The 26,323-nt window shown below is 39.8% G+C and overlaps 3 protein-coding genes across 8 annotated transcripts in view; 1 reads left to right on the top strand and 2 right to left on the bottom strand.

The window, feature by feature from the left end:
* tubgcp4 (tubulin, gamma complex associated protein 4) overlaps positions 1 to 7,855 on the bottom strand; it is an 11,670-nt gene extending 3,815 nt beyond the window's left edge. For 2 of the 3 annotated variants that reach the window (XM_044176160.1, XM_044176074.1), the window contains exons 1-12: positions 7,686 to 7,855; positions 6,615 to 6,743; positions 5,824 to 5,946; positions 5,690 to 5,743; positions 5,490 to 5,546; positions 4,931 to 5,010; positions 3,671 to 3,872; positions 3,403 to 3,568; positions 3,174 to 3,298; positions 3,013 to 3,063; positions 2,829 to 2,934; positions 1,126 to 1,233 (exon numbers count right to left, since the gene is read on the bottom strand). In XM_044176160.1, the coding sequence (XP_044032095.1) occupies positions 1,126 to 1,233; positions 2,829 to 2,934; positions 3,013 to 3,063; positions 3,174 to 3,298; positions 3,403 to 3,568; positions 3,671 to 3,872; positions 4,931 to 5,010; positions 5,490 to 5,546; positions 5,690 to 5,743; positions 5,824 to 5,946; positions 6,615 to 6,743; positions 7,686 to 7,763 (1,279 nt within the window). In that variant the 5' untranslated portion in view covers positions 7,764 to 7,855. Of the gene's footprint in view, positions 1 to 1,125; positions 1,234 to 2,828; positions 2,935 to 3,012; positions 3,064 to 3,173; positions 3,299 to 3,402; positions 3,569 to 3,670; positions 3,873 to 4,930; positions 5,011 to 5,489; positions 5,547 to 5,689; positions 5,744 to 5,823; positions 5,947 to 6,614; positions 6,744 to 6,888; positions 6,958 to 7,685 lie in introns of those variants that run through there. The other variant, XM_044176253.1, reaches the window with a different exon arrangement.
* A 60-nt stretch (positions 7,856 to 7,915) lies between these two features.
* On the top strand, positions 7,916 to 12,150 carry LOC122866549 (CDKN2A interacting protein). 4 transcript variants are annotated; one of them, XM_044176447.1, is made up of 4 exons: positions 7,916 to 8,110; positions 8,729 to 8,978; positions 9,078 to 9,202; positions 9,860 to 12,150. In XM_044176447.1, exons 2-4 carry the CDS (start codon positions 8,731 to 8,733, stop codon positions 10,447 to 10,449), a joined length of 963 nt encoding a protein of 320 aa, XP_044032382.1. In that variant the 5' UTR covers positions 7,916 to 8,110; positions 8,729 to 8,730; the 3' UTR covers positions 10,450 to 12,150. The 4 variants fall into 4 exon arrangements, with proteins under 4 accessions (XP_044032382.1, XP_044032297.1, XP_044032468.1 ...); XM_044176362.1 differs by lacking the exon at positions 7,916 to 8,110 and adding an exon at positions 8,128 to 8,279; XM_044176533.1 differs by lacking the exon at positions 7,916 to 8,110 and adding an exon at positions 8,268 to 8,575.
* Positions 12,151 to 19,786: 7,636 nt separating this feature from the next.
* LOC122880197 (cocaine- and amphetamine-regulated transcript protein) lies at positions 19,787 to 21,409 on the bottom strand. Its single transcript, XM_044205051.1, has 3 exons — positions 21,166 to 21,409; positions 20,552 to 20,635; positions 19,787 to 20,446 (listed from the first exon to the last, which is right to left on the bottom strand). The coding sequence occupies exons 1-3, from the start codon at positions 21,349 to 21,351 to the stop codon at positions 20,339 to 20,341; spliced, it is 378 nt and encodes a 125-aa protein (XP_044060986.1). The 5' UTR covers positions 21,352 to 21,409; the 3' UTR covers positions 19,787 to 20,338.
* Between the last annotated feature and the right edge of the window lie 4,914 nt (positions 21,410 to 26,323).

The raw sequence follows: 26,323 nt of genomic DNA on the forward strand, positions 1-26,323 counted from the left end.
CCAAATGAGTCTGATAATCATCTTCCACAGTGCGTGTAAGGAGGATTCACCACCTGAAGGCTTTGGTGTGATTCCGTAATGACTGGTGACTGATCTGAAGCATTTGCTTTAATACGAACTGATCTCACTTACGCACATAAGCCATAATGTTAGAAATACAGCTGCAAATAATGATTATTTCCATTATCGATTAATCGGTCAATTATTTTTAGCCCTGTAATGGCAAGAACAAACGGACTCTCTGATGTAACAGATACATATGACTCTTTGTCTATCAGGCACATAACTGTTTGGCGTCAATACTGATCTGTGTATGATTGTTTGGACTACGCGATGAGAACAGTTCATTGATGATGATACGGAATTATAAAACATGCTATTGACTGTTATGTCCAGGCTTCAGGGACGCTCTTCTCCCCGGGCTGAGGAGCCGGACCCTGAAGACTGGATAAATAACTGATGCTCCTTTCCCTCTGGACTCATTCTGAGCAGATTACACTGATGCGTGTTTTTGCTGCTGTGAGTCCGTCTGCAGACGCTTGAAGCAAACCTACAGAAAGACGAGTGGTTGCCTTGAGTGTTTCTTTGTTCCGCAGAAATTGCCACTACAGCCCATAAAATGTCCATCACAGTTTTCCTGACATCTTCACATTGTGTGTTTAATCTGACCAACAGTCCAAAACGAAAACAAAAGATATCTGATTTTACAAAAGATATAGACCAGAGAAAAGCAGCAAATCCTCAAATTTGAGTAGCCATAAATAGAGAATGCTCTGCGTGTTTGCTTAACCAATGAGTTTAACAATTATCAAAATTGTTAATTAAACTTCTCTCGATCGACTAATTAGTTAGTTAGAACTAGTTAGAAGCTTTGGTGTGAAGTCAAAGTCAATTTTTCTTTTTAAGCAGCAGTTTAGTAAAAAAAAAAAAAAAAAAAGGTTGGGTACATCTTGTGAGAGAAGATTGCCTGGGTCACTGTGAGAATACGGGCTGTTCGCTTCATTTTGATAATAAAACCACTGAATGGCGCTAAACACCTTTGTAAAAAGGTTTCTATTATATTTCAGTCTCCTAAATAGGTTTTATACCATTAACATATACAGTAAGCTCTGGTCAGCAGCACACCTTTGCTATCTTTGCCCTGGTAGTCTACAGTGAGGTGCAGCAGAGGCAGGAGGTTGTCGTCGTCCAGGAGCACCTTATGAGCAGCCTGCTGAAAGGCCACATTTACATCTGTGGAGCAGAAAACATGACATTTAAATGCATACAGTTCTTCAAATGACAAATGTCACCAGTTAACGAGTCCTGAATGCAAACACATTTTATGAGATGAAAACTGCTGCTGCAAGACGACTGCAACCTTGATGCAGGCTGGTGCTGAAATGTTTCAGTTGTTATTTGTTGCTGTACAATAAGGCTCAACCCCAATCTGGCCCCTACACACTACACACCTCCATCCACTCTGCCTCCATTTGCATGTTCACATATAGGGTTCACCATATTAAGGAGCATCCCAAACCAGCTATTGTGGAGTGAAAGTGGACAATAAAACCCCTTCAACTGCTGACTTCTCATCTTCCAGTAGCTAACTAAACAGCTGAATGAAAAATGCTTCTATGATGGTGTCGGAGGTTTCCTGCTCATGGCAGAGAGTGGCGAATGTGTCCCACAGTTTACTGGTTTATTTATTTGATTTCACTGACACATAATGGAGAGTTAGAGGGCATGGATCGGTTGTGAAAAGACCAGAAAGAAGCATTAAAGAGTAACTACACCAAGGCTAAAAATCCTGCTTGCGCTGCCAGCTAGCTGTTGCTGCATGCTTGGTTCCGTACCCTGTGCAGTACAGCTCCTCACAATATCATACAGTACAATGTTTCATCAAGGTTGGGTTTTGATGTATATAAAAACAAAAAAAACAAAACAATGCAAGGTTTTTCCTCCATACAAGATTTAGTTAATCAAGTTAATTTACACTTTTGAGAGTAGGAACCTTGTTTTGCATAGCCAACCGTCATGGCCATGAATCTGCAAATAATTGATATTGATAAAGTTTTCTTTTTGTTTGTTTTATCTCCATATTAGATTAACATACAGATGTTGGCGCTGGGTTGCTTTGCTGCAGCAGCGTTTGTGCAGAGCCTTGCTGATATGCTGTCTAAAAATATCTAGTACTTAGATGAATTAAATAATATATTAGGTGTAAAATATGGTTGTTACATATAAGATACAAACAAACAAAAGTAAACAGTACAGAGTTCAACCTGCTGCACAATACACAGTGGGCATTTTCTTTTTAAAGTGATTATTTGGGGTGTAGATTTTTGTAGTTCAGCGTGCAAGGCAATAAATCCGAAACTGACAATATTCAATATATATATCACATGTTATTAGTATGTTATTTCTCTCAGTAATATAAAATCAAAAAAATCAATATACCCATAAAACTATTTTTACATTTGTCTTTCAATTAAGAATAAACTCCAAAACCAAAATGAGGTTAACAGGAAAATAGTGAATCGGTGACTGAGATGAAGCCACTGCTACTGGGTTTATTGCCTCCTTTTCATCTGACTAAACATGTGAGCACAATGAATTCGACTATTTTTATGTTGTTGTTTTTTTTATGTAGCATGATGACATTGGATCTATACACTATTACATTTTATACATAGATGTCAATGGACTGTTACACTCTGTTGTGGTTGCCAGTTGTTACAGGTGGGAATGTTGGAAGCATTCTGTGCAATGTAACTACTGAACAATAAAGCCTGGGGGGAAAACTGCTTCACAGATCTTCACAGTCAGGTTTGCATATTCAAATTTACCGTGCTCAGTGACGGCTGTTGGAGGTGTCTTCAGCATGTGCTGCGCAAGGTCAATAAAAACCTGGTAGAGCTCGCCACGACCCAGCAAGTAGAAGTCCTTAATAATCTGGAAGAAAATACAAACGTCAGCACTGTTCATTTTCCACTGATTTATGATCCAGAACCAAGTGCGATTAATACAAACCTTGAGCTGTTCGAGCAGATCTGACTCCTCCACCATCAACGTCCAGAGATGCTGGAAGTCGGAAAGATTGTGGCTTTTTAATTTTGTCACTTTGAGTGTTAACTTACCTTGAATGGTATTTATTTGAAAGACGAAAAATACGCAGTAGTATATGAGTTAACCTCTGCCACTGTGCTCCTGATGCGATCAATCAAATTTTCAAAATCCACCAGGCTGAAAAGCGGTTGCTGTTTGAGTCTGTGCAGCTCAGCAGCAAACATGTCCTCCTGGTGCTTCAGTATGGAGCCTAAAATAAACAAAACAATAATGTGTTGTATTTTCTTAGTAATATAAAGACAAAAATTTGAGTATGCGGGTAACAAGACTTCACTTCATAGCAGGATAGACTACCAGCTCTAGATGGGCTGTGGTTGTGGTTTTCAAACATCTGGACGGATTCTCCAACAAAGAGGATCTTCTCAGCCACTCGGATGGGAATGTAAGAAGGCAGCATCTCTGTTCGCAGCGAGAACTGCTGCAAAGACGGAGCCAGCATGTTCTCCTCCTCGATCAGCCTCTGCACCACAGCACAGCAGGATATAAATCTCTGTTCAAAAATACGTACTGAGCTCTGGTCCAGTGTTGGATGTGGGCCTGTATCTCTCACTGTAGTTCTCACCAGGTCCTGAAGTTCTCTGAGCTGTTTCCCGCTCAAGCCTCCCAGCCCCAGGTCCTCCTCCTCCTCCTCCTGGTTGGCAGCAGCTCCTCCTGCACTGGGCCCCTGCTTCACGAAAAACTCCTCGCTTTGGTCCAGCAGCAATCCGTGCAGCATCCAAGCTGCTAGCTGCTTGTACATCACACCATGGCACACAGCAAGAATCCTGCAGAATGTATGGAAAAAACAACTTCAGCAAAAAACATTTTTTGTATCTTAGTGTGACATGTTAATCATAATAAGATAATATGACAATACAGAGGATTTTATTACACACACTGTAGTGCAAGACAATGCACATCGCAGCTCAAACATACCTATAAAATGATGCAAAGTAATTTTACAAAAAGCAGGAATCAGTATTCACTGTATTTAATCTTTGCCCAGTTCCACCCGATAACCTTTCCATTCATTTGTCGGGGTCCTCCAAAATGAGAATTATGAGGTATAATCAGGTATAATATCATCAGAACTGACACCAGAATGGAAACTATGTATATAAAATGACATCAAGGGAGTCGAGGGCCTGTTTTTATTCTTCTTATTCTGTTATTTACCTACAGGTTAATCTAGTTTAAAGTTGTGTCCTTTGGATAGCTGTAGCCCTGCATGCCAAGTGCAGTGTTGACAAAATGTGTTTAAAAGGAGATGGGGAGAGCTCAACAGTTACTTCATCAGTCAGGTTTTGAGCTCGGACACCACTCACACGAACGAACAATCAAAAGAGGAAGGTTCCAGGCCAAGGGAAAAGGGAAGAAATTCATTTTATAGACAGCTGAGATAAAACAGTGTGCCATTTTAACACATGTGCAAACATCTAAACACATGCCATCAAATGTCAGATAGCCATGAACTGCCACACTGCAGGATTGTTACAAAGTTAAAGCATCTGCAGTGAAGGAACTCAAATCAAATGGACAATGTAAAATTACAAATTACTACACCAAAAAAGTAAATTATTATCTAAAAGCCTTCATTCAAACATCTATTGAAACAGGGTTACTTGGTGTCTCATAAGAGAACATATTGCAATACTGCTATATAATAATAATAAACTTTATTTATACAGCACTTTTCAAAACGAAAAGAGATTTACATGGTTGAACCAGGATTAAAAGTAGTACTTTAATATATGGAGTATATAATTATGTTTACTTATAGCCCACCCCAACAACATAAACACAACGTTTAAACTTTGGTCTTTGCCAAACGCAGCTGACTTACTTTTCTAAGGCCATGCGTACGGGAGGAAGCCCCCCACAACTATGCTTGTACACCGTCTCCAGTATCTGACAGCCATGGATCTAAAGCAGCACACACACAAGACAAGGAGTACACAGCTGTCAGTTTTTTTCCCCTGCAAAATTAAATGTGAATCAGTGTGTATTTCCATCATCTACCTTCATGCGAATATAGTCAGGAGGACGTGACAAGATGACATAATTAATTACACATGTCATTGCTGCTTCCCACCTAAGAAGAAATTTGTGTTTTCTCTCAATTTTTAACAAATTACTTTGGTCTCTTGATCCACATGTATTTTGTTGCGTTTTTATCGGCTGCTATGGTGATAAAAGGGGGATGATGTGCAACAAGGGCTCTGGTTTGCACTTCAATTAGGGACGTTGAGGTTACATAAACCCCCAACATCATTGGCTTTCTGGTAAAATGGAGGCCTGTCGTAATCTTTTTGTCCCCTCCTAATCATGTGCAACATGAGCAGCACTGTACGCCACTCTGAACTTATATTTCCTGGTGAACTACTTCTATGAACAATCCTTACCTTCTGTGATTTTATAGTCTCTACCACCACCATCACAGAAGGAAACAGCAACTGGAACTTAAAGAAAAATTACAGTGTTAGACAAACAGATATGTTTAACTGTAGAAAGACTTTCCACTGTGAGTGTGTTTATATATTTGTATATTTTCAATGGATAAAATCTTAAATGTATCTCTTTAGAAGTGTCATTAATATTTTACCTGATCAAGCTTGTAATTCACATGAGATATTGTCAAATGTGGATCTCCGAGGAACTGAAACATACATACAAGTTAAATGAGCATCCTGTCACATGCTTCCCAATTTATTCTTGTGGGTTGTGTCATCATTTTACCTCTTGTTCAAGGTCCAGCAGGGCCTGTCTGTACGGCTGCAGCACAGAGTCTAGCCCTGTGCAGAAAGCCCGCAAGTAAATTCCATGAAGTCCCGTCTGGTTGGGCTGGTTCGTGTGATGTTCCTAAACAGCAAAATGTTGAGAAAAATCCAGCGAGGAAGATTTTATTTATTAACAGAGACACCGTGTCTTAGATAGAGAAGGGTAAGGTACTCTTTGACAAACTTTACGTCTGTATTTCTTCCTGAAACAACAAAAATAGTGGGGGGGCTGTGGCTTAGTGGTAGAGCGGATCGTCCTTTAATCGGCCTCTGATCGGCGGTTCGATCCCGGCTTCCCCCAACCCACATGTCAGGATACTGAGCCCCAAGTACAAGTACATTCCTTTACCATAAAAATGCAACTGAACTGATGTGGATATTGTTGTTGATTTTTTAAAAATACATTGACTGAATACTTAGTAATAATAATAAATAATAATAAAACTTTATTTATAGAGCACCTGTCATGCAGGGGTGAGTAGCTCAAAGTGCTTTACAATAAAGTGAAGAAACAAGAGAATATATAAAAACAGGCAAAGTGCAAATACTGCACGATAAAACCAAGCAATCAAATGAAAAACAAAAGAGGCAGCAAATAGCAAGAACAGGTACGCTAAGAACAAAAGAATATGTGAAAGATAGAAATAGAACAAAGTATTCCTATAAAAAGGGGCATCTCTAAATTGTCATTTTAGAACTGAAATTTTTACAAGCTTAAATTCTAAAATGTTGTTATATATCTTTACTAACTTGTTGGTGCACATGGCCGATGTGTTGTTCTATGAACTCCGTAAAGCGTATGTAATCTGAGCCCAGTTTAGAGAGCCGGTTGAGGACACTGGTCTCACTGGGGTGAAGGAAGGGAAGGTCCTGGGACACCTGTGGGTGAAACGAAGTGGTTCGTGTTTGAAAATAAACACACAAATACACAAAGGTTACTGTGGTGCACAAGCCAAAACACTTTCTTTCCGCTGCCTATTGACTAGTCAAGTTTAACCCTGCAGAATGTCGGCGTTACACCCACTGTTGAAGTGTGGCTTGCACGTGACTTCATTGGTGTCCCTTGGTATGAATCAACACATCAACAGTCCTGTTGACAAGCACAATGAGTTATGTGCAAGGTTGTTGCCCATCCTTGCATGTTGTTATGGCACCGAAGTGCAATGATAGCACAGTCGTCTCACTTTCTGCGTGAAGTTTGCATGTTCTCCCAATTTCTTCATGGGTTTCCACCCACAGTCCAAAAGATATGCAGGTTAGATTAAATGGAGACTCTAAATTGCTTACACGTGTGAATAGTTGTCTGACTATATATGTTTTGACACTTTTAGAATTTGCAACTCGAATTATAGGCTCTCCTAACTTCTGCATGTATATAATACAACTTATAATATGTAATTATTGAATGCAACTATTCACTTCAAATGTTTCTTCATTTTCATATAGCCCTGATTTTCTGAATAAGAAAATGAGCAATACATCTATATTTGAAGAAGATACTTTGAGAGGCAGATAAATGGAAAAGAGTGTAGTTTTTAGTCTGGGACCGACTATATATTGTTTGTATAATATTGTTCATATCACTTCTAATTGCTGAATCTGAACCGGTCTCTCCTCAAGCTAACTTATTCTAGCATAAACGTATAACTATACTGCCAGCAAAGAAAATATAATTTCGATATGTTAGGCCTGATAAAATAATATAACGTTATATATATTTTATTTTTTCAAGAGTACAAAACATGTTAGCTAGCATGTCAATGTTAACTCATAACGTCAAGCGTTGTTTCGTCAGAGAGCTGCACGGTGTTTCACCTTTACCTGCAAACCTGTTCGTTTATTCCACGTGAAAATCGTCCCCGGATATCCACTCAACGCCAGCAGCAGCTCGTGAATCATGTTAATTCACCTTGAATTTATTAAAATGATGAAAATGCAACGGTGAGTCTCTCATTCATCCACCAAAACAAACTGCCGCCGGAACTGTCGCAGGTTGGTTACGTTGCATCGCAAAGCATCACGGGGCGCGGGACTGGTTGCTAGCCAGCAGTATCGTGCATCACGGGGCGCGGGACTGGTTGCTAGCCAGCAGTATCGTTTTCACTTATCATTTACTTTGATTTTAAAATGTCACAAAAGTAAAAAAAAAAAAAAAAAAAAAAAGTGGCTATTATTCGGTTTTGCGGTAGTAAGAGGCGATATCAAAGCACCGTTTGTTGCTTCAGGGCTTAAATGAGCTCTGCGAGGTATGTAAACAAAACTAAGCGAAAGTTAGCATAGTAACCTGTAGCTAGCACTGCGCTTCTGGGAAATGTAGTTCCTCCCGCAAAGGCAACGTCGTTAGTCCTGCGTCATCAATCGGTCATCATTCGGTCATGTAGCTAGCTAGCAACACCTTGCAACGGAGAGAGCTTGGTATGTCGTAGTTACAAGTTAAAATGATTAACGCTACATTATACCGACTGTACAAGCTACGGATATCACGTTTCTCGCATTTTTTATCAAGCTTTATAGCATGTTATAATTGTCAGCGTGGCTTCTAGTAGAGCTGTTGTTATTCGACTAGCCGTTTGGCTTAACTTGCCGTTAGTTGCTAAAGTCAGTAAGTGTCTGTGTCACTCTGGAAAACTGGTTAGCTTAGCTAGGCTACAACCAGGCAAGTTAGCAACAAAACACCAACTGTATGCGGTCTAAAAACGCTAACTAACTAGGTACACAGCTATATTAAGTCTTCTCTAGTGTTGTTCGGTTTAATTAGACCATTTGGCCCGATTCAAGCTAGCTGTACTAACTTAGGCGCCACACAAATATATGAGCAAGTGTCGGTTTTCTATGCTTCTTATATACAGTGTTTGTTAATGCAGGGATGGCGGGGGAGAGGAGCGGAGAGGACATAGTTTCAGAGTACCTGGGCCAGAACCCGCAGCTGGCCCAGTGGGTCGACACTTTAAGAGGCTACTGTGAGAGCAACAAACAGTGGGTTGCTCGGAGAGAGTTCATCATGAGAAACATGGAGGCTTTCCCCACAGTGGAGCCAGGAGTCCCCAGCAGCAGTCTGGACAGGCTGCTCTCTCTGTCCATGGTATGGGCCAATCACGTTTTCCTCGGCTGCAGGTAAGACACACTGACAGAGCAGAATGATAAACTCCTGATGGCAGACATCAAGGCATACAGATGAGGAGTCCACTTGTCTCTGTTCTCTTCATCCCTCAGCTATCCACAGGCTGTAATGGACAAGATCAAGGAGATGGGTGAGGGTATAGTTGTCAAAGATGCCCCAGTTTACAAAACGACGAAAGATGGAGTCATGGCCAAAGGAAAGCGAAGTGGCACAGCTGGTAATGCAATGCTCATTTTTAATTAAGCAGACTACTGTGTATGATGTTGCTGAAATATTTTTAATTAGGCGGAAATTTGACACACAATGTTTGCAATGCCATTATTTTATCATTTTAGCTTGTTGGGAATACACAGTGACACAGAAAAATAGGAACAAAATGACACTGTAGTGCATTGTGGCCGATAGTGGTGTTGTTTTTAATATTTTGTTTTCCCATGTATGTAAATATGGGTGGACAAAATATTAGAAGCAGCTTTCAACACGATGCAATCCATCATCATCACCACCACAAGCTAAGGTCTGAAAAATTACAATAGTAAACAATTCTCTGACAGTCTCAACAAAAAATGAAATGAAAGCAGAAATATCATCCACAAATTTTTGTCATGTTATTGATGATTGTGTTTGGTTTAAAATACTGTGATTTTTTTGTTTGTTGTATAAGCGATGTGACTACTTGCATGCTATGAATAAGTTATATAGTGGGAAGCGTGTTTCAGTGCTATTTTCTATTACAGCAGGGTTTCGGTATAATTACGTACACGCAGTTTTTTTTCTTTACACACCCACAGTTGAGGCTGGAGTCTGTTTCCTCATTAAATGCAGCTACTTTGTGCAGTCATCACTGTCCTGCCTGTTGTGTCATCATTTGCAGAGGGCGATGCTGACAGCTGTGTGAAGAGAGCCAAATGTGGGCCTAATGAGCTTGACAGTCGACCTGCTGGGAGGACAGCTACGTGGGCTGTGGGTCAGAAATCAGGACCTCCTCCACAGGCTCCGGCAGAGCACCAGCCCTTCTTCAACCGCCTCTACAAGGCGGTGGCCTGGAAGTTGGTGTCGGCAGGCGGCTTTGGTCCCAACTTGGACCATTTTGAAATACTTCGCAGCTGTGTAGAGTCATGTAAACAGACCCTGGCCTGTGTGTTTGTGCCACTGAAGGACATTGCAGGCCTCCCCGCAGGTCGCACACAGAAGGAAGGCCACGTGTGTGAGATTCGCTGTCAGACTGTTTACATGGGGACAGGATACGGGCGCGATGAGTCCGCTGCCAAAGCCATGGCTTCCAAAGAGGCCCTAAAAGTCTTTCAGGGGCGGAAAGTGACAGTAAAGATCTGCAGGCGGAGGTACAAAGGGAAAGATGTGGAGGATTTGATGTTGTTGGACGAACAGCCTCGGAGTCAGGGCTTTCCTCCTGCACTTAGCTACCCTTTTCAGGACGAGCAGCTGGCAGATGCTTCTTCGTAGAGCTGACAATTTGCGACGTTTGCCGTGCTGTGATGCCTGTTGGGAGCATGGACAAGTGACATTTACTTACTGGAGCTACTGAAGAAATTCAGACTGTTATGCAGCTAAAAATCATAACTAGACTTGGGAATCATTGAGTAACTTAGAGCATTAATTATCACGATGCGTTTCCCATAATACTTTGGTATCATAATACAGGCGACACACTGTTAGACAGATATCTGGGATACATCACCAAAACAACAAGAATGAATCTTATACTCTGTTGACTACGTTTTCAACCGCGTTCAGTTTTACGTAGTTTTATAGACCGCAAACAGTGTAACGACATGCGTGAAGTTGGAGCATGTGCCATCCTTTAAAAGTCAACCAACCATAAACTGGCAAAAAGCTCAACTGTCAGAAGGCAAAACAGTTTGAGTTCAAATAAAGGAAGGATAAAATGCCACCTTAGTATTGTAGGAGAATGTATTGCATTATATTGATGTGATTGTTTGTCCCAACAAAATGAGAAAAATGTTTTGGCCCTTTGATCTCATATTTGAAGTAGCGTGTATATATTTTTCCCCTTTTGTGCATTCCTGTCGTGACAGGTTTTGTTCTGGTGATTTCACCAACTGTAACTGGGTGCTGTCACGCCTACAGCTTGCTTTCTTTTGTCCATACCATAGTTGATAACCTGACTTTGTTGCTTTTTGGTTTGTTTAGATTCCTACTGTGCAGTTACAAGGGAAACAAAAGTCACATGGACAAATCAGTAACATGTCTTTGATCTGCCAGGTTACAGAATTTGGCAGCAGGATGCAGTCAAACTTTTTCTAAACATGATGGACTTGTCTTTAGTGTTCATACCAGTCGAGAACACAAAATAGCTGAATATGAAGTATAAATCCAGACTTTAATATTTCAGTTTTTCTGACCATACGTGTCTGTTGGATGTCAGAACATTTCTTGTCTAATTGTACCCATTAATCCTTGCATTTTATACTGTAACAGGTTGCAGTTGAATTCTCTGTTATTTGGTGGAATCCATGTTTAATTCTCATTTTCTTACTTTAGAAAAATGTAACTTAAGTATTAAAAGTTTTTAAGTTCACATAAACTACTCAAACATTGTTGTTATGATGTTGACCCAAGGTGTTTAACAAGAAAACTGGTTCAGTTCAGCAGTAATCTGCTAAGCAGTGATTTTAAAAAATGACTTCACACACTGAGTTTCTGCAATCAAAGTAATGTTTCAAAGAATTGACTGAAGTTTGGATTTTTTTTTCTCCGGTATACAGTATGTTCAAGGAGAAGTTGAGGTGTACTTAACAGTTTTCAGCTTTCGCATTCTTCTCAAATACTTGACCAACTACATTACCCATTAAACTGTACACAGAAGTACTAAAGGCTACTGCTTTTATTTTATTTCATTCAAGTTCACTGATTTAAAAAAACCACTGCGACCCACACTATGTTGAAAATATTGTGTCATAATTAAGAAAATTCCATTGAACACAGTTGGATACAGTGTGTACAGTCATGATGTGTTTGAGGGTAAAGTGCTGCTGTGACGTGTGATTTGTGTTTCTTTTTTTCCAGTCTGGGTTGAAGGTGAACAGGGTTGCATTGAAGTGTGAATATCCACACTGTTCCATGTTACTGTATGTTTACACCGGTGGTTTCTATATATTTTTTAAATAAACATAATTTAACCGAGTAAAGTTTATTTGGTTTCTACCTGCAGTAAACGGCACCCAGCATTTTCACAACAGCATGGTGATTTTTGCGTAGCAGCCTTTTGAAAACACGCCAATAATACTTTCTATCACCTTTTTAATGATCTCATTTCACAATTTAACAATGGAATTTTTGCCAAGTGCAGTTAATGGAAAAAAATACTATAGTGGTATAATACTATAGTATAATAATTCAATAGTGGTAAATTGCAAGTTCAGACACTGAAGTGGATGACTCAGTTCCTCATTAGAGATGGTTAAATAGATTCTAGCAGTGCTGATCAAATAATTATAAACTCAGTGATTTGAGTGACATTCATGCATGACCTCCCCTCACAGTTGAAACTGAGCTATTGTTTCTATCAGCAGGATGCCTTCGGCCTCATCAACACAGTTGACCGGACTGTATTCACATGACTGCACCGTGATGTTTTTCACTTCATTAGACAATCTGAACTCCAGCACTGATGCGATCTGTAACGGGGTTGATGCTTGAGATAAGATGCCTCGTGCTTATTTCAACGTCACGTATAAACCTAAAATTTGGGAATTGTACAAAGCGTGCTCCGACTAAAGGTTGACAATCTGCATTTCACCCCTTTGGCATTTGTGTATTTTCTACAATATGAAAATATACTTTACTGTTTTTTAAAGTTGGTCTCAGGTCTCACCACTAGAGGGCAGCAGTGCTTGTATGTGATGTTGAACTTTAAGGGTGGACTGCCTGTTTGTGTGTGTGTGTGTGTGTGTGTGTGTGTGAGAGAGAGAGAGAGAGATAGACTTTGCCTGTGTTTAACCTTTAAGAAAAGAAAAAAAAATGTGTAAAGTGATTTAGTTTGACCTTTGCTTTTTCACAATATTCAACACAGTATTGACTTACATGAAGCAGTCCCCTGCAACATTTAGTATATCTGATATTATAATCATATTATATATCATATAATCAGTTACTCTTTATTTAAAGCAAAGCAGGAAGCTTAATATTACCACTGTTAAATCTCACTTTGTTAATTCATCAGTTGGAACACTGGATGTAAACGCTGTATGCGCATCTGAAGGGTCATCGCAGCGTCCTCAGTGATTACTGTAACTTTAACTTTCCATCAGGATGCCTGACAGAGCCGGACCACCCAGGTGGGCTCCTACTAATCACCACAGTGAAGCAATAAGAACTTTAAAGTACCACAAGCTCTAACAAAGAAGCATAAAAAAGCACAAAAGTACTACAACAATCGCCATCTTGGACAGCGTCTCCCACCCACTCCATGACGTGCTGGTCAAACAAAGGAGCACCTTCAGCGGAAGACTCATCCCCCCACAATGCACCACAGAGCGCCACAGGAAGTCATCAAACTCGTTAACTCCTCCCTCTAAGTGTCAGTCTGTATGACCCTAAGTCATTAAACTGGACATTGGATCATTAACATCACTGCAATACTTGAAATAATTGTGTAATATTCTGTGTTAATACTGCAGTGCAATATATTTTAATAAATATCAATATTTTCAGTTTAATTTATTGATATTTATTCATATTTCTATTACTGCTGTGCAATATCCTCCGTCTCATAATCATCTTAATAAGCTACACTTAACTTGACAGTTCATGCACTATTACTTATTACTTATATTATTACATTGTATTATATCATACATACTTATCAACCTCTAAATCCACTTTGGTACTTACACTTATTTTAACTTTTATACTTTATATCCACTTTGTACTTAATTTATCTTACCTGTATTATAGCGTATTATATTTTGATTTGTATTATAGCGTATTATATTTTGATTTGTTCAGTACTTCTATTCCTGTGTGCACTGACGTGACAGCGAGCTGCTGTAACGAAGGAGTTTCCCCTCCGGGATCAATAAAGTATTTCTGATTCTGAACTGAAACTTGAAAGTACTGCAAGCTACTGTAACTATTGTACTTTCACACAAAAAAAACTACAAATAAAAACATCTTGTGGTACTTTTTGCTAGTTTGTGCTCGTTGTAATACGTTTTAGTAAATTTTATGGTACTGCTATGTTATTTTGTTACTTTGCAGAACACTTTGTGGTACATTGAGCCTTGTGTTTTCTTGTAGTAGTTAGTACTGTTTTAGGGGCTGTAGTACACAGTCTGGTAGTTTATGGTACTTTGTTGCTTCTACTGTTCTTTGTGATAGCGTATGGTTACTTATTATATGTTGTAGTAGTTTCTTACTTGCTGGTACTTTTGGTGGCATTTTATGGTGCATTATGGTATCTTGCGGTAGCATGTGATGTGTTTTAGTAAACCTAATGGAACTTTGTGGTATTTTGGTACTTTGTAGTATACTTTTGTGGTACATTGTGGTTCTTTGAAGTACTTAATCTTGGACCTTGTGTTTTCTAGTGATACTTTGTCGTGCTTGTTGTGGTTGTTTATGGTACTTTGTTGGACTTCTTTGTACTTTGTAGTAAACGCTGATATGTTTTGTCGTGCTTGATGTACTTTGTGGTCAGTTGGTAGTACCATGTGATTTGTTTTTGGTAAGCTCAATGGACCTTTGGGGCATTCATACTTTGTGGAACACTTGTGGTAGTTTTTGGTAGTTTGTGCTTATTGTGGTACATTTTGGCAAGCTTTATGGTACTTTATGGTTTTTGGTACTTTGCAGTTCATTTTGTGGTACATTGTGGTTTTTCATAGTACCTCAACCTAGACCTTGCGTTTTCTTGTGGTAGTTTGTTGTGATTTGGGTTAATGGTACTCTGTAGTACCCTACTGTTCTTTGTGATAGCTCGTATTGTAGTAAATGCTTATATAATGCTTTGCGGTGCTCGATGGTACTTTTTGGAAGGCTTTGTGGGTCTTTGTAGTATTGGTTGACACACTCTTGTGCTACAAGGAATGTTTTCCACAGGAGGATCCACACAGGAGACTGGACTCTCTTCTCTTTGATTTAATATTATATTTTCACGAGAGAAACAATGAGAGAAGTAGTAGCAGTAACAGGGAGAGAGAGAGTTATGGCATTCAACAAATGTCTCTGACTGGAATTAAACCACAGACATTGCTCTTATACTGTGTGCATCTTAACCACTAGGCCACCAAGACGCCCGGACTCTCTTCTTTTTAAACATGTATTTATTTATCTGCCTCTTTAATGAGCAGTGGTAATAACAGCCATAACCATCACATTACATGTTTGTACTGTATGTAATGACACACACCAAGAGCAAAGTAAAATCAGGTAGAGCTCTGCGTGCACGTGTTCACATATTAGTGTTCACATGTTATAAATCAACTTCACTGCTTCAAGCATTGTCTGGTGTTAATGTATTGAGCGGTTTACACCCAACAACGTCATTCTCCGAGAGCAATCTCTGTTTCAGACTGTATCATTTGTCACCAGCTCTGTATCTCCATCCATCACACTCTCAATCATCCTCTACCTCTTTCTGTCTTTCAGTTTCTCACTGTTTTCGTCACCATCTCTATCTGTCATCCTTTACTTGTCTGTCAAATTATCACACACAAACAAACATTTCTCCCAATGGGCGATTGCTCTCAGGTTTTAACTGTCTCATTGTGTGAAAAAAAAAGCCCTTATCCACACATGCAATCTCTATCGGAATTGGAGGTAATTCCCAGAGGAATCAATAATGACTCCTTGCTGTCTGGAAGAAAGTATTGCTGTTCAGGAAGATAAACAGTCTCGTTGTCAGCCCAACCACCGTGAATGTTTCTGGATGTGCATCCAATCCCTTACTTACATGCAAAAATGACCAAGTTTGGAGTTACGTTTTTACATATCAACACGAAAAAGGTTAATAAAGCATTTGTTCATCTCTCTTTGCAGATCACATGACACATGACAAACCACAAGAAGAGTTGAGGATTTTACAAATACATTCAAAGAATCAAGCAATGCGGTCATTACAATCCACAACATTAAAGTGGAACAAACAACACAAGTCTTGCCACTTGATGTGCTAAATACAGAGCCCTCAAAGAAAGCTGATATTTCTCTAATCTAATGGGAGCATGTTGTTTAAAATGTTTCAGACAGCTACCTAGGACTTGTTTTGCTTCTATAAAATAGCTGCGAATAACTCTCAGGTCACTTAAGTTGATAAAACTTTATTAATTGATTTTCCCCTATTTCTTATGCGGGCAAACTGAATAATAGAGAAGCATGTTCATTTATACCAAACGATCTCACAACGTATGGATCTAGTTCAAATAAGATAAACATCTTATTGCATGCAGCATAATATTTTGTTCACGCACACACACCAAAAACAAAACAAAACAAAAAACTTTTTTTGGGGGGGGGGGACTTTTGGGGGCTCCGTAGGTTAATAAGACTGAGAGTCTATAGGCATACGGATCTGTGAGGCTGTACTTTGAGCTGAATGTCACTTACAATAACATGCTGATATTTTGCAGGTATAAAGTTTACCACGATCCTCATCTTAGTTTAGCATGAAAGCATGCTAACATTTGCTAATAAGCACCAAACACAGCTAAGTTGAGCACAGAAACAGCTAAGTACAGCTAAGGCTGGTGGTATTGCTCTTAGTTTTGCAGGTATTTGGTCATAAACCAAAGTGTGGGACAAATTCAGATTTTGACCTGCTGGTGGTGCTACAGGAAATGTCAGTGGATCTCCAAAGTCAGTAAGTTTCATCCTCTGAGGACCATGAATCTCTGTACAAAATGTCATGGCGATCCATCCAATAGTTGTTAGGAATTCAAAAGGGATCTTCCTCTGTGGAGTATGAACGTGCCAAATGTCATCAAAGCTACCAGGCTGTTTAATATCCTCTGTGCAAGTGAGACCTTTGGTGCAATGGCACTACTAGAGGACAGGCCAAAGGATCTAAAACCAATGCAGTTCATCCTCTGGGGAAGCTGAAAATGTTCCTGTTGGCAACTCTACAAGAAAGGTCACTGCTAGCGTTTCTCCACCAAATTAGCTCTGGTTCTTGAACCGGTTCCGTTCAAGATCCTTGGAACCGTGATGCTATCTAGTGAACCAGCCCGCGTTTCCACCACTTTTGAGCAGAACCATTGTAATCAAGGATGTGTCAACAGAGGGCGTTGCACAATGCACAACGATCTGTAATCTTTGGTGGGCATGTCATATTTTGGCAAGGAAAACCTGCTTTTTTTTTGCTATTTTTTGGTTCCAGCTGGGAACCAACTTTTCTGGTTCCGAACCAAGTTATATTTGGTCGTAATGCTCCGAATGGTTCAAAATTAGGTGTGCGAACCAGAACAGAGCCGGTTCCACGTTGTCGGAAAAGGCCTGAGAGTGTCTAAAATGTGAGGGCTTCATCTTCTGTGGAGTATGAATGTGCTCAGTAAAATTCACATCAGTCTATTTATGAGATTTACATATTTCTTGTGTAGAGGGATACCAAAATAATTAGGACTTACATTATCCTCTAGGGGCCAAGAATGTCCAGTATTTGGTGAGAGATGTGTTGGACTGGTGAATAAACCTACCAGCAGGCACTGCCATCCTCGCAGGGCAAAAATCACTTTTATTTAAACAGATGAAACTACATTTTATATGTCAAACCACACAATTATCTCTCTGTTCCAAGTTTCAAGAGGTTTTACAATTTCACACGATTACTTGAGATGATGACAGGTTCTGTAGAAAATCATTTACGATGAGTGATCTTAATACTAGAGACAGAAATCTCTGTGAAGTAGAGTTTCTGTCCTTCATGTCAGTGAAATATTCATGATGATAACAGCTTTTCCAGGAAATAACAGGGCAAACAGGAAAAAGTGCGTGGTCAGTTTGATTGACAGCACAAGCTAAAGTCTGCCTTTAGGTCCATGTTGACTTCCCAAATGGTAACACACACACACATCCCAAGTGTACACACACACACAGCCAAGCAAAGATGGGCTAAGTCAACATTTTGTACTTGTCTCTTCTGCATTATTGATGACTAGTGACAGGTAGCAGAGAGGGAGGGTGGATGCGAGATCAGCGCAGTAATGCGGAATATGATGATGCTGCCCAGGCTGCAAAAACCACAGAGGGCTTGAAATTTCAACTCAAATAAAACATCAGTGAGGAGTCAAGAAAAATATTATTAGAGGGAACTTAAGGCAGTAATTTCAATCAGCAAATGTTCAGAGTCCTTTTCCGTTTCACTCGCGAAGGGTTTAAAGTGTCAGTTGTCCGTGTGCCACAAATGATAATCCTCTGTGACGAGAAGTAAACAGCTAAATGTGATGTGAGGACAGAGAGCGGGTGCACAGAAGTGATGGAAGAAGTATTCAGAACCACAATGTAAAAACACTCCATCACAAGTAAAAGTCCTGCATTCAAAATTTTACTTTAGTAAAAGTACAGAAAATACTTAAAAAGTATGTATGTAAGAACTGCCCCTTTCAGAATGTTATATTATTATGTGATATTATTGGATTATTATTATTGATGCATTAATGTGAAAGCAGCATTTTATTGTTGCTTTCAGGATGGAGCTTAATTTAACTACTTTATTCACTTCTGGGTAGTTTAATCTACAACAATCATATTTTATAAACTGATCATATGTTACGTCTTAATCTGCTGAGTAACTTTGGCTGTCAGATAAATGTATTGGAGTAAAAAGTAGCAGAAAGTGGAAATACTTAAGTGAAGTACAAGTACAGTACCTTTCCACCACGGATATAAAGAACTCACCATTTCAGACGGACAATAATTCATGTTTGTGTCTTGCAATTTTGGTCCGTTATAAGAAAGGCTGAACCATGTTTTTGTTATGGATTTCATTTTTAGCAGAAACACTCCTGTGATTCATCTAACATCCAGTATGTGCCACCCTTTGTTATCTGAACTCATGATCAGATGGTGCACTGTGATAACTGCTATATTTAAGTTCAAACTAACACTAACAGACATGTCTTAAGATATTTTAAATGACTCTACTAACACGTACTGGTGTCTGATATGCTTTTCACACACACAAAAATATTTTTTTCTATTACTATTTGGGCATTTCGTTTCTTTATTCGATTGACAGCCGACAGCAGAGATATGACAGGATGTGAGGGGAGAGAAAGAGATGGGAACGACATGCATCAAAAGGTTCCCGTCCAGACATGAACCAGGGACTTTGTGTTTCATGGTCAGCATTGCGCCTTAAACCCTAGGCCACCAGGGCCCATCCAAGTGAAGTCACAACAAGCAAACACGTTTTTGAGTGAAGAGTGACTTTGTTGAAGTTGAAACTGTCAGACACATCTGGATGTGTTTAGATCACAGCATTAAATATGAGCTTACCTGTTTAGGTGCCATGAATCAAACGCAGATTGTTTTTGTATTTTTGGGTCACAGCAGGTTAAGCCTCTTTCGTGCACCTGACGTCACCGACAGCCTGACACTGAATGGGAGGCTCGGTGTGACTGAGATGTGACAGTCACTCTCTGGTTCATAACTGCTTCCTCTGCGGCGGAATTAGGTTTCATATTTAAGCCCCCGGGAGGTGTGACGTCACAGGTCGCGGTCACACCCACGTCATTGTTCAAATATTGAGAGAGCTCCTGAACATCATCAAAAAAAAAAAAAGTGTGTTTACACGATGGACCAAAAGAATAAGCGGCCACTCCACTGCTTTACAAAACAAGATGATCCACACTTTATTGGTATTATTATTATTATCATGAGTCATACACAAACAGTCTTCTAAAACAAAATAGTTCAAGTTCAAAAGACAGGTTTTGGATTTGCCCAGACGAAGAATCACTATAATATTCCCATAATATTGCTGTTAAGACTTTACAGCGTGGATGTCGTCCTCAGGTGAGTTTATTGTGCACTGTGGGTTATTTCTTAGCTCCTATTACATCACAACAATGATCCTGTGGGGTTTCTACAGACATAAAGTGGTTCTGAATATTTACAGGAACTTTATGGTATTCTTATCTCCCGTCCATCACCATGATATCCTTACAGAGACTTATAGTTTTTCTGTGATATAATATACTTTTAAAATATATACTTATCATAGAACTACTATAGTTCTTTTTCGCAAGGGTTAGGCAGTCACCGCACCTGCTCCTCAGCTGTATCATAAAAAATATGACAGTAATTACAAAGGAATCGAGTGACAGTTTTTTTTTTCTTCTTCCCATCTCAATGCTACAATCAGACCCGGCGAGGCTCATAAGCACTTTAGCAGGAAAAAGTTGCAGAAAGCTCCCCGGGGACAGTCGCACATCTTGCCGATCCGAGCGCCTTTCCTCACGGCGCACTGCTCCCCGACATCACACTGAGGGAGAAGCAACGACACCACAGGTTTGATCCATTTCTCCCCTGCTGCGACACGCATCAATACAATATCAGTCAATACAATATGTTAAAGTAGGTACAATACCGTTGGGACTTGGCCAAATTTCTTTTCCCATAAAGGCAGTCGTTTAGCCTGCAGCTTTTCAAGCACTTCCTGGAGAGCTCCAAGCTGTCAGGTAACATACAAACAGCACAAAAGAGCTTAATGAATGTTGGTTATTTTAGCAACGGACATACAAATAGAACATATGAGTAGCTACGAAAATGCAAAATACTTTGGCAATGTTTATGCATGCAATATAATAATATGTAATGTAGTTATACATTACAGTTACATATTATGAGTAAAATGACACAAATCGATGGAATAAAGTGTCAAATATATAATTATCTGCACAGGACGGAGGTTACATAACAAGGGAAAATCTTAAATGTGTGCATTTCTGAATTGAGTTTGGTTTATTTTAAGGTGGTCACAGACTGGAGTTCCACAGCCACATTTTAGACTTTATTCAACACAGCATAACTGAATTTCAAAGTAGCATGCAAAAGATTAAAAACAAAAAACAAAACAACAATTTGATTTGATAAAATAATAAAACTTTTTTTTGTTTTTGGTTGCTGCGAAAATATTTAAAGTGGCATCGTCTTTTTGCATGCATGCAGTGCAGTAAGTAGAAGTGCAAATATAAAGCTTACCAGCTGCTTCTCACTGGTTAGGTTCGGACCTTTTGGGTAGAAATCCCGCAGGGCTCTGGGGCTCAGCTCCTCTTCGGACTCGGTGTCCAACACTTCGGCTCCAGCGACGCTGGAGAGCAGCAGCAGTGCGCAGAGCAGCGCCCCGCTGAGCAGCCTGGAGCTCTGTACGGTCCCGGTGCGCGGCATGATGTGGCCCTTTCTCCGTCTCAAATAGTCGCTCCCCCGCGCCAAACACCTTTTTATCTGACTCCTGCCATCTGCTCGCTCCACCTTATCCTTTGATTTTTTCTTTTTGTCATGCGTAACAGCTGCCTTGGGTGAGTCATCCCGTAAAAGTTGCTGGGCAAAATATGCCTCAAAAAGTCAACAACAACAACAGCAGCAGCGCTGCAAGGGGTCGTTACTGATAAAGTAGTGGATTACTCGTTACTTGGATGGAGAATGGAGGATTTAAAACTGATGAGGTCATTTCTGTGAAGTTTGATAAGCATTAAGACAATTAGCTGATTACATTTTGATGTTGCATCTGTAACTGTCATTATAAGATATATAATTTTTAGTCACAAACACTTGATTGCAAATCTTTGTTGGATTACAGGCTCTAGGAATCAGTTTAACTTTAAATAACAGCAATGATGTGCTTCGGTCACCCAGCAAGTCTGAGAACATTGCTTTATTTCGTATTCCATGTAGATCAGCAGTAACTTGAAATACATTACTTTTTCCATTACTGGCTCAGAAAGGCATTTGCAGCCTCTCCTGCATCTAAACTTGGTGACTCAGTCAGTCCTTTCTGCCGTAAATGATCAAGAAAACCAAACAGCGCCAGCGTTAAACGCCCTTGTTATTCTTTCTTCAGTAAAATCACCTCCCACCCAAATGAAAGCCAGAGTTTTCACTTTGAAAGTAGTTTTTATTTTCAGAATTCACCTTTTATCTGCAGGGACTGAATGCCCAAAGGACAGAGTGATGTTTGATTACCAGCTCTAATCAAGCCATTATTGAAAGAGAAATGATGATTTGTTAAAGCACTGAAGTCATTTGTGTAGCAGGTCATCTCATTAATAACAAACACAAGCAGGGTCACATTTCTACACATTTTTGAAAAAAAAGAAGCTAAAAATAGCTTATTATACAGTGTTGTTTCACTTAAATTTGTATATACTGATGCTAATCTGATTGTCTGTGTCTGTGCAATAAAACTAATAGCGTCATAATGAACCTGTAAATGAAATGAATAATGACTTTGAACTTCATATCAGGGATAAATGATGTCGGATATGCAGTAAATGGAAGCAAAATCCAACATTTTACTGTGAAATAAAAATGTGATCAGCTGCACAAGATGCACTTCCACACTGTGTTTAACTCACCAAACATCTTCTGCAGCCACAATATGATATCGTTTATGATACTGAGAGTTACGTATGCAGCCACTGAGTCCACTGTAACAATGCAAAGGATGGATGTTTACACACAGTATGGACCTAGAAATGACAGCTGTTTGTTCGTATTGTATTCTCAATGCTGTGCTTGAGTTATCCCGCTGCACTGCATTGATCGCTTGTTTCAGAGCCGCCTGCTTCGGGTCCATCAGCAGAGACGGAGATGGAGGAGCAGGAAGCTTTGATTGCGCTCGAGGCAGCATGACTCATGTCTCTCTCTCCCCACTTTTAATGACTGAGACGCCAATTTAACATTTCATTCACAACGACCAGGCGATTTCATTCACAGCCACGAGTTCATTAGTTTCTGTACCGTATCCCTACAGTCATCTGCCAAAGGCTCAGAGTCGTGCAGGACACACTTCCCTGGTCTGATTTGTTCCTCTGGTGTGTAATGTTGAGGACATTAGGGGATTAGGCTCAATCTGCCCTATTATTGTGTACTTTCAAGCATGAATAACAATGTCGAGCAGAACAAATTATATTTAGAGTCGGCTGACTCAACACTTGAATAATTGAAATGTATGCCTTGGTGTTCTTGTAAAAATCACAGAAACCTCAGAATTACAAACTGGTGAAACAACCCATCAGAGCAAGTCCATGAAATAGGTTTTAAACCTGCGATCACTGATTTTTTGCTCACTTGGGGGCAGCGCAAGGTGTAACGCTGACATGTTATCACCTTATAAAGTTATCAAGGCAAATGTGTTAGCAGACAATTCCCTATTTACACGTCCAGCAGACACAGAGCAACATTAGCATTCATTTGAAGTCGTGTTCCTATCGAGTTGAAAGATGCTAAAATGCTCCGTAGAGCTGAGGGGAACTGCAGAATCGGGCGATCATTTTCTGTGGGTTCATCACCATGAGCGGCCCCTTTCACATAATACACAGTCGTTTTTTTCCATTGTTACTATTAAACTATTGATTAGTGCAGCTTTAAAAAAACAGAAACCGGAGAAATAGATTTGGGATTTTGACAGCTCTCTTTTCCCCCCACTGATCACACCATGATGTTTTTTCTTCTGTTTTTAGCAAAACTGTTTGGAGTGGTTGCCCCCGAGGCAATGGAGCCTAAACATGTTCCATAAAGGGCCGAGAGTTTGCAGCTTTGTCCCTCCAACAGTTCACTGTGCGAGACGTTATTAATCAGTTGATCCATTCCAACTTGAAATCAGCTGAGATACTTCCCCAGACACTCAGATCTTTATGAGACATAATTGGACACCGTTGTCAAAATATAGGACATTGAGCACGACTGCTTCTCCATATCCTGAGGAAAAATGATTCAGTCAAATCTTATTAACATTCAGAAAGACACGAAGAGGAACAAGAGCCCTCTTTTACACATGTGCAGAGTTTACAATTTTTCTAACAAAAAACTGAAACTGAAAATGATGATATTCACATTTACACCTAGAGGCAATTTTAGAGTTTCCATTTAACTGGAGGAAAAACTTTTTGTGCTGGCCCAAGCTGGAGATATCTTAAAGTACAATTCTGCAGCGTCTCCATGTAACCTAACCTGCATGTCTTTGGACTGCGGGAGGAACCAGAGAAACCAGAAGAAAGGCCCAGGCCAGTGGACTCAAACCCAGGACCTTCTTTCTGTGAAGCTAAAGTGCTAACCACTGTCTATATGCGATACTATAATTAATACATATTTGATTCAATGAGAGAAACAACCTGGAGACACCAAGTATCAGCGTCAAACTCTAATGCTTCTATGAGGATGGAGCAGCATATCAATAAATCAATAAACAGACTTTCCAGGTTCTATATTTACCAGTTGAAGCCAGCCTGCCGATCCGCTGACTTTGGGAAACACACCGAAAAGATAATCCACATGTGAAACTGCAATCTGGCCATTTGTATTTGGTTGGTGAGCATGAGAAAAGGTTGAAATAATGAAGGCCAAATGTCCACAAGAGATAAAACTTCCAGCTACGTGGTTGACAGAAAGTAGCTAATACAAATATCAATTTCATAACCGCTGATAGTTGAATAGATATTTGTTGGGTTTTGCCCACATTCAGTTATCTCCTGACAGCAGGTACAGCCCACCTGTTGCTCTGGCGATGCTGAGAATTTACTGTTGACAGCAAACAGCAGGAACGAAAAACAGCAATAACGGACGTGTCGAGGGACACAACACTGAACTGAGAGGTGCCGTCACAACAACAATGTTGCGTACATCCATCGAAGAAATGAAGTTAACTTGTTCACTAGATGACGCAAAGGCCTTTGCGGCAAATTTGTGATTTTGGGCTACACAAATTAAATTAACTTGACACATGAATATCCCTTAAAATTCTATCACTATGTATATTTGCAGAGCTGGATCCAGATGCAGATCAAACATTTCTAAACATTTTTCTGTTATTGAAATTACAGGTTTCGAGGACTTTGCAGCCTTAGAGGAGTTATTTGCTCTCTCAGTGCTTTCTAGTCTTAAAGTCCCACTGCATAGTATCAAAATACATCACAATAAGAATAATCTGTTCTGTTATGTCAGATACAGATGGGAGACAATTAAATTTAAAAAATGCTGAACAGCATTCTTCCAAAATATATGATGACTTTAAATGGTGGCCCTGTGTGTCAGTGGCCTGTAAATGTATTACACTTGGTAAATGAATTGACACCAATTCTAATGAGTTCTCTGTTTCCAATATCTCCAATAGCTATCAGTTCAAGAGGCATCTAATCAAGGTGTGTGTTTACATGTGTGTGTGAGTGCTGCACTCTCATTTCCTCTTCTTCTATCTTTTAAAATGTTGTTGTTTTTTGCGGCCCGGTCCCTGATGACATCCCACCCATTTCTCTGGTATCAGATAAAAACCCTGTATCATGGTATCATATCTCCAAAATGTCAAGTTTTCAGGAGCTAAAAATAGCCTGCTTCCTTTTGACTTGTCCTCTGTGCTTTTCTCTGCACGTCCAAAAGTCCACAAGAAGAACGGTGGTATTTTCTGAACCCATGTGCAATCGTGCCATGTTTCAAATGAAGAAAACAACATTAAAATAAGTGTAGGTGGTGCAATGAGATTTTTCCACCAGAACATTAATTTGTTCAGGTAGAGGTGATAGAATGACTGGAGGGGCTTTTCAAGGATTACGGTCCAGCTTTAGTAATTATTTTCTTCTAAAATTCTTATTATATAATATCTCTTCCTCTGTTACGTTGCAGCAGTACATCCCAGAGGCATAATTACTCCCCGGTCTACCTCTGTTTTTGTTCCCCTAAAAGCAGTTTGAGATCTTGTTTTGCGTAAATTGGGAGTTTTATGTCAAGCGAAGGGCAGAGAGTGAAGGAGGGAAAAGAAAAGAAAGGGCAGACTGACAGAGGGGGAATCTCCATTCAGTGAGGCATCTATCTGCAGAGCCCAGCCTTAATTACACACACCAATACGACTGCCGCTGAGCTGTCTTGTTAGCAAAGAGCATCTCCTTTCCGTAAAACACCTCAAATGGAGACTTGAGGAGGAGGGAAGGAAGGAAAGGAGGAAGATGAGGTGACATAAGAGGATCACGTCAGAGCTATTCTGTATCTCTCTCTTTCACACACACATACACACACACACAACACTATGTCTTCTCAGTGCTGGTTTTTGATTGGTCATCAGATGGCGTAGCAGCCGGCTCTTGCAGTGAAGAACCATCAGGGTCGGGTGTTAATTCCAGCGGTGACTCATCACTAATTGCTGTATCTC

This window comes from Siniperca chuatsi, linkage group LG1 (assembly GCF_020085105.1).
Source record: "Siniperca chuatsi isolate FFG_IHB_CAS linkage group LG1, ASM2008510v1, whole genome shotgun sequence".
Taxonomy (NCBI): Eukaryota; Metazoa; Chordata; class Actinopteri; order Centrarchiformes; family Sinipercidae; genus Siniperca; species Siniperca chuatsi.

Bases quoted from the DNA above. Each gene is read 5' to 3' on its own strand.
- LOC122866549 (XM_044176447.1), top strand. From the start codon at position 8,731: ATGGCGGGGGAGAGGAGCGGAGAGGACATAGTTTCAGAGTACCTGGGC. The intron at 8,979-9,077 runs GTAAGACACACT...TTCATCCCTCAG, and splicing joins CACGTTTTCCTCGGCTGCAG to CTATCCACAGGCTGTAATGG. The intron at 9,203-9,859 runs GTAATGCAATGC...CATCATTTGCAG, and splicing joins AAAGCGAAGTGGCACAGCTG to AGGGCGATGCTGACAGCTGT.
- LOC122880197 (XM_044205051.1), bottom strand. From the start codon at position 21,351: ATGCCGCGCACCGGGACCGTACAGAGCTCCAGGCTGCTCAGCGGGGCG. The intron at 20,636-21,165 runs GTAAGCTTTATA...GTTACCTGACAG, and splicing joins TAACCAGTGAGAAGCAGCTG to CTTGGAGCTCTCCAGGAAGT. The intron at 20,447-20,551 runs GTATTGTACCTA...CTTCTCCCTCAG, and splicing joins AATTTGGCCAAGTCCCAACG to TGTGATGTCGGGGAGCAGTG.